The sequence below is a fragment of the Muntiacus reevesi genome, chromosome 4, assembly GCF_963930625.1.
Source record: "Muntiacus reevesi chromosome 4, mMunRee1.1, whole genome shotgun sequence".
Taxonomy (NCBI): Eukaryota; Metazoa; Chordata; class Mammalia; order Artiodactyla; family Cervidae; genus Muntiacus; species Muntiacus reevesi.
In genome coordinates, this window is record NC_089252.1 from 171,618,571 (window position 1) to 171,631,620 (window position 13,050).

The window sequence follows — 13,050 nt, forward strand, 5'->3', positions numbered from 1 at the left end:
CAAATCAAAACTATAGTGAGGTATCACTTCACACCAGTCAGAAAAGTGAAAGTGAAAGTTGCTCAGTCGTGTCTGACTCTTTGCGACCCCATGGACTGTACAGTCCAGGGAATTCTCCAGGCCAGAATACTGGAGTGGGTAGCCTTTCCCTTCTCCAGGGGATCTTCCCAACCCAGGGATCGAACCCAGGTCTCCTGTATTGCAGGTGGATTCTTACCAGCTGAGCCACAAGGAAAGCCCAAGAATACTGGAGTGAGTAGTCTATCCCTCCTCCAGTGGCTCTTCCCAACCCAGTAATCGAACCAGGGACTCCTGCATTGCAGGCACATTCTTTACCAACTGAGCTATCACATGAGTTAGAATGCTAACAATAAAAAATTCTACAAACCTTATATGCTGGAGAGAGTGTGGAGAAAACAGAATGCACCTACACTATTGGTGGGAATGTAAATTGATATAGTCACTATGGAGAACAATATGGAGGTTCCTCAAAAAACTAAAAATGAAACTAACTTATGATCCAGCAATTCCATTCCTGGCCACAAACTTGGAGAAAATCATAACTAAAGAAGATATGTGCACCTGAATATTCACTGCAGCACTATTTACAATAGCCAGGGCATGGAAGTGACCCAAATGTCCATCAAGAGAGGAATGGGAAAAGAAGATATGGTGTGTATATATATATATACATATACATACATATGTATATATATATATGTATACATACATATACATATACGCACTTATACATACACATACAATGGAATATTACTCAGCCCAAAAAAGGAACAAAACAGTGCCATTTGCAAAGACATAGATGGACCTAGAGACTGTCATACAAAGTGAAGTATGTCAGAAAGAGAAAAACAAATGCTAATGTCACTTGTATGTGGAATCTAGAAAAATGTTACAGATGAAATTATTCACAAAGCAGAAATGGAGACATAGGTGTAGAACACAAATGTATAGATATCATGGGTGGAAGGGGTGGTGGGATGAATTAAGATATTGGGATCAACATATATACACATTATGAATAAATAACTAATGAGTACCTACTGCACAGCACAGGAAACTCTATTCAATAACAGGAGTACAGTGTTAAAAAGATGAATAACGCTTACTCTTAAATCTGAACTAATGCTGATAATAAAAAGAAAGCATTAACATTCAACATAAGACATGGTCAACAGTATACTTCAAATTAGTCCAAAACAAGAAAAAGACAAAAATCAGGCTAAGTTACAGTCCTGTTTGAAACCATGCTCTAGAAATCAATTATTTGTGGACATTAAAAGAAAAACACAACATTGAATATGTGTGTTAACATATTAAGGGTAATACACAGCAATAAAAATGTACTTAATACTATCGCATTGTTCCCTTAAAGAAGCTGAGATAGTAAATTTTATTTTATATGCATTTAGTCAAAGTTATAAAAATAATATGAGAAAAACAAATATGTATTGAGTGTAGTCACACATAATACAAACACAGGTAAATTCTTTTCAGAAGATATTAAAAGAATGAGCAATTTCAAAAGAAAACTATGAAAATTAAAATTAAAATATTCGACTATATTATTAAGCCAAAATAAACAGTAAAATATATTATCTCATTTAAAAGTATAACATATAAAAATAGATATGAAAAATGTCCTAATCAGAAAAATGTGAATTTTTTCTGAAATGTAACATGAGATTCTATTTCAGGAAACTCCACAAAAACAAACTGAAGACCAATAAAAAGCTGGGGAAAATAGTTACAACCCACACAACAGGCAATATGTCAATATACGCAGAAGTAATAGCAATAGCGTTCACTTCTAGGGAATATAGAAAACTGAAAGATATTTGTGAAAAATGCTTTTTGCATCACAGTTGACAGTTTATTTAGAAAGAAACTACATACATTTATTAAAAAAATGTAAAATTATCTAGCATAATATCAACTTGAGGTAGTCATTTTTTTAATACAAAAAATTTTTGTTTAGAAATAACAAAGATTCAATTGTTAGAACTAATTTCAAATTATGATGGAATGCCCCAAGAGAAATATTATATAGTTTCCCAAATGATGATGTAAATTTATAATTATTGAGGTACCAAGTAGCTTATTTAAAACTTTTTATTAAGTAGCTTGAAACACAACTTGTAAATAAATAACCAATTAATAAAAATATATGTACATAGGAGATATCTGGAATATTGTAATGTGAGATATTAAGATTGGTTTTCATATTGAAGTTTAACTTTTCTATTTTGTTAATTTATTTTATATCAAATATCAACTTTGGATAACTAGTGGTTATTTTATAATTTTTAATAAATAGTAATTACTATATATTATAAAAATAAGCAGAGTTAGATATATGTGTTAAAATATTAAAGATAATACATAATGATAAAATGAAAAGAGAAAGTGTTAATCATTCAGTCTTGTCTGACTCTTAGCAACCCCGTGGACTTAGCCCATCAGCTCCTCTGTCCACTGAATTCTCTAGGCAAGGATACTGGAGTGGGTTTGCCATTCCCTTCTACAATGATAGGAATGTACTTAATACTACTGAATTGTACCTTTTAGGTAGTTGAGATGGTAAGTTTTATGTCATATGAAACTTTCAAAATTAAGAAAAATAACATGAGAAAGTATAAATAAAACCAAGAGAAATATACCAAGAATAGCAAGAAATAAAACAAAACCCATATCTAATTTATAATAAATAACAATTAGGGTAATTTTAAGTTACAAGGAGCAAAGGGTAAATGCATTCTGTGAGCAGCTATCAGCAGCTGTAGATGTTATTATTGGACAAGAAGAAGAAAAGTTAGGCTTGCACTTTATCATTTTACGTTTATTTTAAGTGAAAGTTCTGTGTTGAATGTCACTGTGAAATCGTCAGTTCTCTGAGGGCCCCAGGTTGCACATTTCAAAATTTTTCCCAGAAGACTACACAACAGGTTCATAATTGACTAAAACCTAATTCATTTAGGACTCATGTTTGTTTACTTGGTTTCCTGTTTGGCACATAAAACAAATGTGAATCTTGTTAGGGTCAGAAATCCTAAGTTTGCCAGGAAGGTTGACTATCATGTCTATCCAAACTGGAGAGAGTTCCTGATATTCCTCCCAACCCTGGAGTAGCAAATACCTTTCAAAGAAACACAAATGCCATGGCAGGAAAGCCTTGGCAACATGTTAGAAACGATAGGATGGGATAAATTAGAGTCATCTCAGAGCTGCCTGTGAGGTAAGTGTGGGTCCATGAGTGAGGGTGACCAGATGTCCAGTTACAAGTTTATAAAAAATGTTTTTCTTCATCCTTCTAGTCCTCAAGATGTCCAGGGATAAATAGCCAACTGAAACCACTACATTTCTGGTCTTTGAGAGACAGAAAATTATTATCTCTTATAAACAGTTTGCTATGTCTTGGCAATTAGAGAGATGTAAGTAGTTAATAGGGATTCCCTGGTGGCTCAGCTGGTAAAGAATCTGCCTGCAATGCAAGAGGCCTGGGTTCAAGCCCAGGGTTTGAAAGACTGTCTGGAGAAGGGAATGGCAGCCCACTTCAGTGTTCTTGCCTGGAGAATTCGATGGACAGAGGAGCCTGGTGGGCCACAGTTCACGGGGTCTCAAAGAGTCCGACACACCTAAGTGACTGACACACACACACCACACAAATAAATAATTAACTAAATTTTGATTAAAAGGAACCTGATTTCATAATTTCGAATTGATCAAGGATAACTGATGAGACTGGGGTTTGAGCTAACAAATATCAGGCAACTTAAAAATAGATGCAATGAAGGACATCAGAAGCAGTCTTGCATTGAACATAATTTCCTGATATGATTAAGATCCTTGCACTCTTTAAAACATTCTGTTCTCTAAAAGGCAAGAGAAGTAAAGAGGGATCAATCAAACAATAGTGATAATTTATTTTTCAAGATATTTATGAGCAAGGACAGAGTCTGAAGTTTCTAGAGTTGTGAAAGTCACCAAATAGGTGTCTCAAGACTGAAGAAAAAAGAGACAAGTGGATTGTATCTGCAATCCTTTTCTGTAATCTGAGTCTGTTGTTCTCTTTAATTATCCTGATGATTTAATCTGTTGTTATATTTGTTTAGTTTATTGTTACATATGTGATGCTCACCTATTTGGAAGAGACCCCAGCTCATCCTGAAATAGGTTTTTAAACAGTCTGCCCTCACCCTCTTTAATGGAATCTATAAACTCTGGGAGGTTTACTAGAGGAAATGGTCTCATGAGTAGCTCCCACTTCTGCAGGAAAGGAATGTGTTAAAGCAATCAAGTGATGCTGTCCCAAGCCAGGTAATTGGAACTTCTAACGGAAACTATGTTTTTATCTTTAAAAAATTTATTGATGGCCTTGGTCAAACTTTGGGGAGCAAAATCACTTCAGTAGATGTTAGTGTGTTAGTTGGTGTTGCCTGAGGAACAACCACAGAGCAGTTGTTGGTCCAAATCCAGAACCGTAGTCCTGAGTCTCTGGGGGTGTTATTTCACCGTCAGGTGTTCTGAAGGAGCATGAACTGAAGGCATGAAAGGAAAGCTATTTCTCTGCCAAACAGTGTTTACCTTCCGGCCTTGATGCAAGAGCTTTCCGTGTGCTGAGTGGAGAGGTTCTAGTGCCGTTTGAGAGCCACCTGGTGGACTTCCTGGGGGCCCACTGGTTATGAGATCTCCTGGTGGACTGCCGTCTATGGGGTCGCAGAGTCTGACACACTGCCGTGACTTAGCAGCAGCAGCAGCAGCCCCAACGAAGGGACGATGTTCCACCCCTGGTCTGGGGAGGTTCCACATGCCACCAGTCAACCAAACCCATTCACCACAGCTACAGAGCCCACGATCTCGAGCCCACACTCTGCAAAGAGAAGCCACCACCAGGAAAACCCTGAAACTGCAACTAGAGTGTAGCCCTCATGCACCGCAACGTCAGTTCAGTTCAGTCGCTCAGTCGTGTCCGACTCACTGCGACCCCATGAATCGCAGCCAGGCCTCCCTGTCCATCACCAACTCCCGGAGTTTACTCAAACTCATGCCCATCGAGTCGATGATAACATCCAGCCATCTCATCCTCTGTCGCCCCCTTCTCTTCCTGCCCCCAATCCCTCCCAACATCAGGGTCTTTTCCAATGAGTCAACTCTTCACATGAGATGGCCAAAGTACTGGAGTTTCAGCTTTAGCATCAGTCCTTCCAATGAATACCCAGGACTGATCTCCTTCAGGATGGACCGGTTGGACCTCCTTTCTGTCTAAGGGACTCTCAAGAGTCTTCTCCAACACCACAGTTCAAAAGCATCAATTTTTCGGTACTCGGATTTCTTCACAGTCCAACTCTCACATTCATACATGACTACTGGAAAAACCATAGCCTTGACTAGATGGACCTTTGTTGGTAAAGTAATGTCTCTGCTTTTTAATATGGTATCTAGGTTGGTCATAACTTTCCTTTCAAGAAGTAAGCCTCTTTTAATTTCATGGCTGCAGTCACCATCTGCAGTGATTTTGGAGCCCCCCCAAAATAAAGTCTGACACTGTTTCCACTGTTTCCCCATCTATTTCCCATGAAGTGATGGGACCAGATGCCATGATCTTAGTTTTCTGAATGTTGAGTTTTAAGCCAACTTTTTTACTCTCCTCTTTCACTTTCATCAAGAGGCTCTTTAGTTCTTCTTCACTTTCTGGCATAAAGGTGGTGTCATCTGCATACCTGAGGTTATTGATATTTCTCCTGGCAATCTTGATTCCAGCTTGTGCTTCTTCCAGCCCAGCGTTTCTCATGATGTACTCTGCATATAAGTTAAATAAGCAGGGTGATAAAATACAGCCTTGACATACTCTTTTTCCTATTCGGAACCAGTCTGTTGTTCCATGTCCAGTTCTAACTGTTGCTTCCTGACCTGCATACAGGTTTCTCAAGAGGCAGGCCAGGTGGTCTGGTATTCCCATATCTTTCAGAATTTTCCACAGTTTATTGAGATCCACACAGTCAAAGGCTTTGGCATAGTCAATAAAGCAGAAATAGATGTCTTTCTGGAACTCTCTTGCTTTTTTAATGATCCAGTGGATGTTGGCAATTTGATCTCTGGTTCCTCTGCCTTTTCTAAAATCAGCTTAAACATCTGGAAGTTCTTGGTTCACGTATTGCTGAAGCCCGACTTGGAGAATTTTGAGCGTTACTTCACTAGCGTGTGAGATGAGTGCAATTGTGTGGTAGTTTGAGCATTCTTTGGGATTGCCTTTCTTTGGGATTGAAGTGAAAACCGACCTTTTCCAGTCCTGTGGCCCCTGCTGAGTTTTCCAAATTTTCTGGCGTATTGACTGCAGCACTTTCACAGCATCATCTTTCAGGATTTGAAATAGCTCGACTGGAATTCCATCACCTCCGTTGCCACTAGAACTATACACAAAACAAGGAACAAAGCACAGTCAAAAATAAAACTAAAAATTATAAAGTATAGAAGTAAATAACAAAATAAATAAATAAAACAAGAGTCACCTAGAACGTTTCATCCACAAAATGCAAAAACCAACAAGAATCCCTGGAATTAGAGTAAGGGATATGTCAAAAGTTAGAAGTGTCAGAGTAGTTATTAAATTGATTCCACATATTATACAATATACACTGATCTAGGTCTAAGGGTAAATGTTATCTTGAATTAATTTTGTATCTCAGAATCTGTCAGTTCTGTGGTTATTACATAAAATGAGATTTTTGAATAGGATGTGATATAAGGTGCGACAAAACTTAAGTTTAAGACCCATAGGTCTTAATTTTATTTCTTGGAATTGTAGCTGCAATTTCTTTAAGTTTCAACAAAGTGTAGCTCATATTATTTGCAAGTTTTGTTGCAATTTGTCACTGTCAACCACTTTTTCTACTTAGGTTGCTATAAACGCATTGTCTGCACAATATCCATACTCCTGGGTTTTGTTCTGCCCTTCTCATTTCTCCTTTATAAGAACCTCTTCCCCTACTCATCTTTATAACGTTGCTATTTCTCACACTTCACCCCTACTTCATCTTCTGCTTATCTGTGACTTTTTAGACCATAGGTCTAAATTTAAGATCCCATAGGTCTTAAACTGTGGTTTGAGAGATTAGGAGACTGCTTAGAAGAGTCTAAACAGAACACAGAGGAACAAGTCACTAAATGCCAGTTATAGCAAACAGGTGGAATCACGAGGAGTGGAACAGAGCAGATGGTTAGGGAGAACTGCTTTCTGGACGGTAGTCTATCTAACATGCTACAGTACCTGACTCTCACAATGGTGTTCTTCTAGAGCCACTCTCCGTTACTCCAAGACCAGCAAAGATAGAGCTTCCCCTGTGTGAATCAGGGAAACTACAGAATTAAATGAAAGTGCTTGCAGTGTCAATAGACTTTCAAGATAGGGTTACACTAAGAAAATTCTAGCTTGATCTCAGTTGTTAATATAGGTCAGTCAACACTAACTTTTGGTTTTAGTACAACAAATATGGATTAATAACCTCAGATATGCATATGACCACCATTATGGCAGAATATGAAAAGGAACTAAATAGCCCCTTTGAAAGTGAAAGAGGAGAGTGGAAAAAACTGGTTTAAAACTCAACATTCAAAAAACTAAGATGAGGACATCTGGTCCCATCACTTCATGGCAAATAGATGGGGAAACAATGGAAGCAGTGAGAGATTTTATTTCTTGGGGCTTCAAAAATCACTGCAGATGGTGATTGCAGCCATGAAATTAAAAGATGCTTGCTCCTTGGAAGAAAAGCTATTACCAACCTAGATAGCATATCAAAAGCAGAGACAATACTCTGCCAATCAAAGTCCATCTAGTCAAAGCTATGGTTTTTCCAGTAGTCACGTATGGATGTGAGAGTTGGACTATAAAGAAAGCTGGGTGCTAAAGAATTGATGCTTTTTACAGAGTGAAGTAAGCCAGAAAGATAAAGACCAATACAGTATACTAACGCATATATATGGAATTTAGAAAGATGGTAATGATAACCCTATATGCAAAACAGAAAAAGAGACACAGATGTAGAGAACAGAATTTTGGACTCTGTGGGAGAAGGCGAGGGTGGGATGTTTCGAGAGAACAGCATCGAAACATGTATACCTTCTAGGGTGAAACAGATCACCAGCCCAGGCTGGATGCACGAGACAAGTGCTCGGGCCTGGTGCACTGGGAAGACCCAGAGGAATCAGGTGGAGAGGGAGGTGGGAGGGGGGATCAGGATGGGGAATACTTGTAAATCCATGGCTGATTTATGTCAATGTATGACAAAAACCACTACAATATTGTAAAGTAATTAGCCTCCCAATAAAAAAAAAAAAAAAGAATTGATGCTTTTGATCTGTGGTGTTGGAGAAGACTCTTGAGAGTCCCTTGGACTGCATGGAGATCAAACCAGTCAATCGTAAAGGAATCAGTCCTGAATATTCACTGGAAGGACTGATGCTGAAGGTGAAATGCCAATACTTTGGCCACCTGATACAAAGAACTGACTCATTGGAAAAGACCCTGATGCTGGGCAAGATTGAAGGCAGGAGGAGAAGGGGATGACAGAGGATGAGATGGTTGGATGGCATCACCAACTTGATGGACTTGAGTTTGAGCAAGCTCCAGGAGTTGATGATAGGGAAGCCTGGTGTGCTGCAGTCTATGGGGTTGCAAAGAGTCAGACATGACTGAGGGACTGAACTGAACTGAATACCAAACATGGAATAAGGCAGAGAATGAACAGAGGTGCAATTGAGATGGTATTCCATTTTAAACATGTGTACTTTGAATGAATGTGAAATTGCCAGGTGATGATGTTTAGCATTGAAAGTGTGTGTTAAAGTGTGTTAGTTGCTCAGTTGTGCCTGACTCTTTGTGACCCCATGGACTGCAGCCCACCAGGCTCCTCTGTCCATGAGATTTTCCAGGCAAGGATACTGGAGTGGTTGCCATTTCCTTCTCCAGGGGATTTTTCCAACCCAGGGATTGATCCCGGGTCTCCTGCCCTGTAGGCAGATTCTTTACCCACTGAGCTACAAGGGAAGCATTGAAAGAGATCGTATCAAATATGTAACATTTGAATTATCACATTTTAAGTGATAAATTGACATCAAGAGATTTCACAATTTCCACAAAAAAGTCATAGATAAGCAGAAGATGATGTAGGGGTGAAGTGTGAGAAATAGCAACGTTATAAAGATGAGTAGGGGAAGAGGTTCTTATAAAGGAGAAACCAGAAGGGCAAAACAAAAACCAGGAGTGTGGATATTGTGCAGACAATGTGTTTATAGCAACCTAAGTAGAAGAAGTGATTGACAGTGACAAATTACAACAAAACTTGCAAATAATATGAGCTACACTTCCTTGAAACTTAAAGAAATAGCAGCTACAGTTGCAAGAAATAATTGCTACAAATAACAGTTTCAGTGGAGTGCTGTGTTCAGAAACCATACTGGAAGTAGTTGAGGAGTAGGTTGGAAGTTGGATGCAGTTAGGGTCAATTATTAAAAGCTAAGGATGAAAGTTCATTTGGAGAAATTCATGGTAAAGGTCTAGGAAAGAATTTTCATTGCAGGAACTCTCCTCTGTAGATTAAGTATAGGTTTGGTTATGGCAGTGGAACAGAGTCCTTAAATGATTTTGCAAATGGATAAAGAAACACTTATGTGTTTTTAATATATCAAAAAAGGAAGCTTCAAGCAGATAATTAACCTGTGTAAAATTTCAGTTAGTGATAAAAGAAAAATTCTTAGAAAATAGGATATTCTAAAGTTTATGATTTCATTGATCCTAGGGAACAAGTTTGCTATGAGAAAAATCAATTCCAAAATAAGTAAAAGTATGACACACTTTTAAAGAGATATCATGGAAAATGTATGTTTTACTTGAACAATATGATTTAACTAATCCCTAAAAAAAATGAAATGTGTTTTATAAGTACAATTATCACCATTTAGCACGCTATAAAATTGATTTTGTGATATTTGTATTTATTTGTTTATTTTAAAATTGATGTATATTTGATTTACACTATTATGTTAGTTTCACACATACAGCATAATGATTCAATATTTTTAGAGATTTTATAGAAAACCTCAGAGATCAAGGCATGTTTGGGTTGGTATTGAAATTTTTGTTGTAGATATATTTTGTATATATATTTGGGCTTTGTTTGTGTGCCCATACACTGAACTACAATATAAAATGTACATCATAGCATATTTTGAAGTCCAAAATATTTGGAACCTAAGCTTCTAGCCAGCACAGATATACCAACAGAGCTTACATCATGAATTAATTAAAATGATCATTATTCAGAAAGAAGATACATATAAATGGCTTGACTTGACTTATCTAAACAAAATCTACATGTGAAATGTAAACCATTTTCTTACCCTCTTCTCAGATTTTCCTTCCAACAGTGTTACAAGCAGACTGGACAGAAGTCCAGACCAGAAATGGGAAACCACACACCAGTGGTCAGTTTCATCCTCCTGGGATTAACAGATGACTTACAAATGCAGATTTTGATTTTCACACTTTTATTCATCACCTACATATTGAGTTTAGCTGGAAACCTGATCATCATCACCCTCATATTAGTGGATTCTCATCTTAAATCTGCGATGTACTATTTTCTCCAAAACTTTTCCTTCTTAGAAATCTCATTCACTTCTGTCTGCATCCCTAGATTCTTGTATAGTATATCAACAGGTGACAGGTCCATTACCTATAATGCTTGTGTAGCCCAACTATTTTTTACCTATGTGTTTGGAATGACAGAGTTTTTTCTCTTGGCCACCATGTCCTATGATCGCTATGTAGCCATCTGCAAACCCCTGCATTACATGACCATCATGAGCCACAGGTTCTGCAAAATGCTTATCTTCTCCTGTTGGATGACCACTTTCTTGATCATGTTTCCACCATTTTGCTTGGGACTGAACCTGCAGTTCTGTGACTCTGTCATTGATCACTTCTTCTGTGACGTTTATCCACTCCTGAAGATCTCATGCTCAGATCCATGGATCATTGAGGAGATGACCCTTGTTGGCTCTGTGTTGGTCTTTATCATGACTCTCATATGTGTGGTTTTGTCCTACATGCTTATCATCAGAACAATTCTAAGATTCCCCTCCGCCCAGCAAAGGACAAAAGCCTTTTCCACCTGTTCTTCCCACTTTATTGTGGTTTCTATCACCTATGGCAGCTGCATCTTTGTCTATGTCAAACCTTCATCAAAAGATGAATTGTCTATTAATCAGCGAGTAGTAATACTCACGACTTCCATTTCACCCATGTTAAACCCATTTATTTATACTCTGAGGAACAAACAAGTGAAACATGCCTTTAATGATTTAGTCAAAACAATTTTATCAGTTTCAAAGAACTAGGGTAATGTTGATAAGATCCCTAAACAATTTTCTTATGTGTATCCTATTTTTTCTCTTCTTGAACTAGATTTGGTCTTCCATTCTTCACTGACCCTGATGAAGTCAACTCTGTGTGTGTGTGCTGATCGTTTCAGTCATGTTTGACTCTTTGCAACCCTGTGAACTGTCCACTCTAGGCCCCTCTGTCCAGGGGATTCTCCAGGCAAGAATACTAGAGTGGGTTGACATGTCCTCCTCAGGGAACCTTCCTGAATAAGGGATCAAACCCATGGCTCTTTTGTCTCCTGCATTGACAAGCAGGTTCTTTGCTACTCATGCCATTTGGGAAGCCCTTAGAATTACAAACATAAAAAAATTGAATTTGTTGTTTGAGAAAATCTCATCATAATATCACTATGAACGTTTCATTCCCAGTGCTGAAAAGATTGTATATAATTTCTCCAAACAATGTCTATAAATTGAGAGAAATAATACTAAAAAGAAGAAAATACTATTTCTGAGTTTAACAGAGAAAAAATTCTCAAAACCTCAAAGTTTATTTTAAAGTAAAAAATAAATATAAATATTTAGAATTTCAAAAAAGCTTTTATCAATAAGGAAGTTTAAAATCACAGGTTAGAATTTAGAATAATGATAATAAAAATAATCCAAAATCTTGAAAGCAAAATGGAGTTACAGATAAATAGCCTGGAGACAAAGATTGAAAAGATGCAAGAAATGTTTAATAAAGACCTAGAAGAAATAAAAAAGAGTCAATTAAAAGTGAATAATGCAATGAATGAGATCAAAAACACTCTGGAGGGTGAGGTGAGCCAGAAAGATAAAGAACATTACAGTATACTAACACATGTATATGGAATTTAGAAAGATGGTAACGATGGCCCTATATGCAGGGCAGAAGAAGAGACGCAGAAGTACAGAACAGACTTTTGAACTCTGTGGGAGAAGGGGAGGGTGGGATGTTTCGAAAGAACAGCATGTATATTATCTGTGGTGAAACAGACCACCAGCCCAGGTGGGAGGCATGAGTCAAGTGCTCGGGCCTGTTGGGCTGGGAGGATCCAGAGGAATCGGGTGGAGAGGGAGGTGGGATGGGAGACCGGGATGGGGAATTCGTGTAACTCTATGGCTGATTCACATCAATGTATGACAAAACCCACGGAAAAAGTAAAATAAAATTAAAAAAAAAAAAAAAAATTAAAGGAGAAAAAAAAAAAAAAAAACACTCTGGAGGGAACCAAGAGTAGAATAACGGAGACAGAAGATAGGATAAGTGAGGTAGAAAATAGAATGGTGGAAATAAATGAAGCAGAGAGGAAAAAAGAAAAAAGGATCAAAAGAAATGAGGACAATCTCAGGGACCTCTGGGACAATGTGAAACACCCCAATATTCGAATCATAGGAGTCCCAGAAGAAGAAGACAAAAAGAAAGGCCATGAGAAAATACTCGAGGAGATAATAGCTGAAAACTTCCCTAAAATGGGGAAGGAAATAGCCACCCAAGTCCAAGAAACCCAGAGAGTCCCAAACAGGATAAACCCAAGGTGAAACACCCCAAGACACATATTAATCAAATTTACAAAGATCAAACACAAAGAACAAATACTAAAAGCAGCAAGGGAGAAACAACAAATA

The 13,050-nt window shown here is 37.7% G+C and overlaps 1 protein-coding gene across 1 annotated transcript; it reads left to right on the plus strand.

Annotated features, from left to right (window-relative positions):
- The first annotated feature begins 10,479 nt into the window (after positions 1–10,479).
- Positions 10,480–11,415, plus strand: LOC136166187 (olfactory receptor 6C2-like). Its single transcript, XM_065932219.1, has one exon. It carries the CDS (start codon positions 10,480–10,482, stop codon positions 11,413–11,415), a length of 936 nt encoding a protein of 311 aa, XP_065788291.1.
- The last annotated feature ends 1,635 nt before the right edge of the window (positions 11,416–13,050 follow it).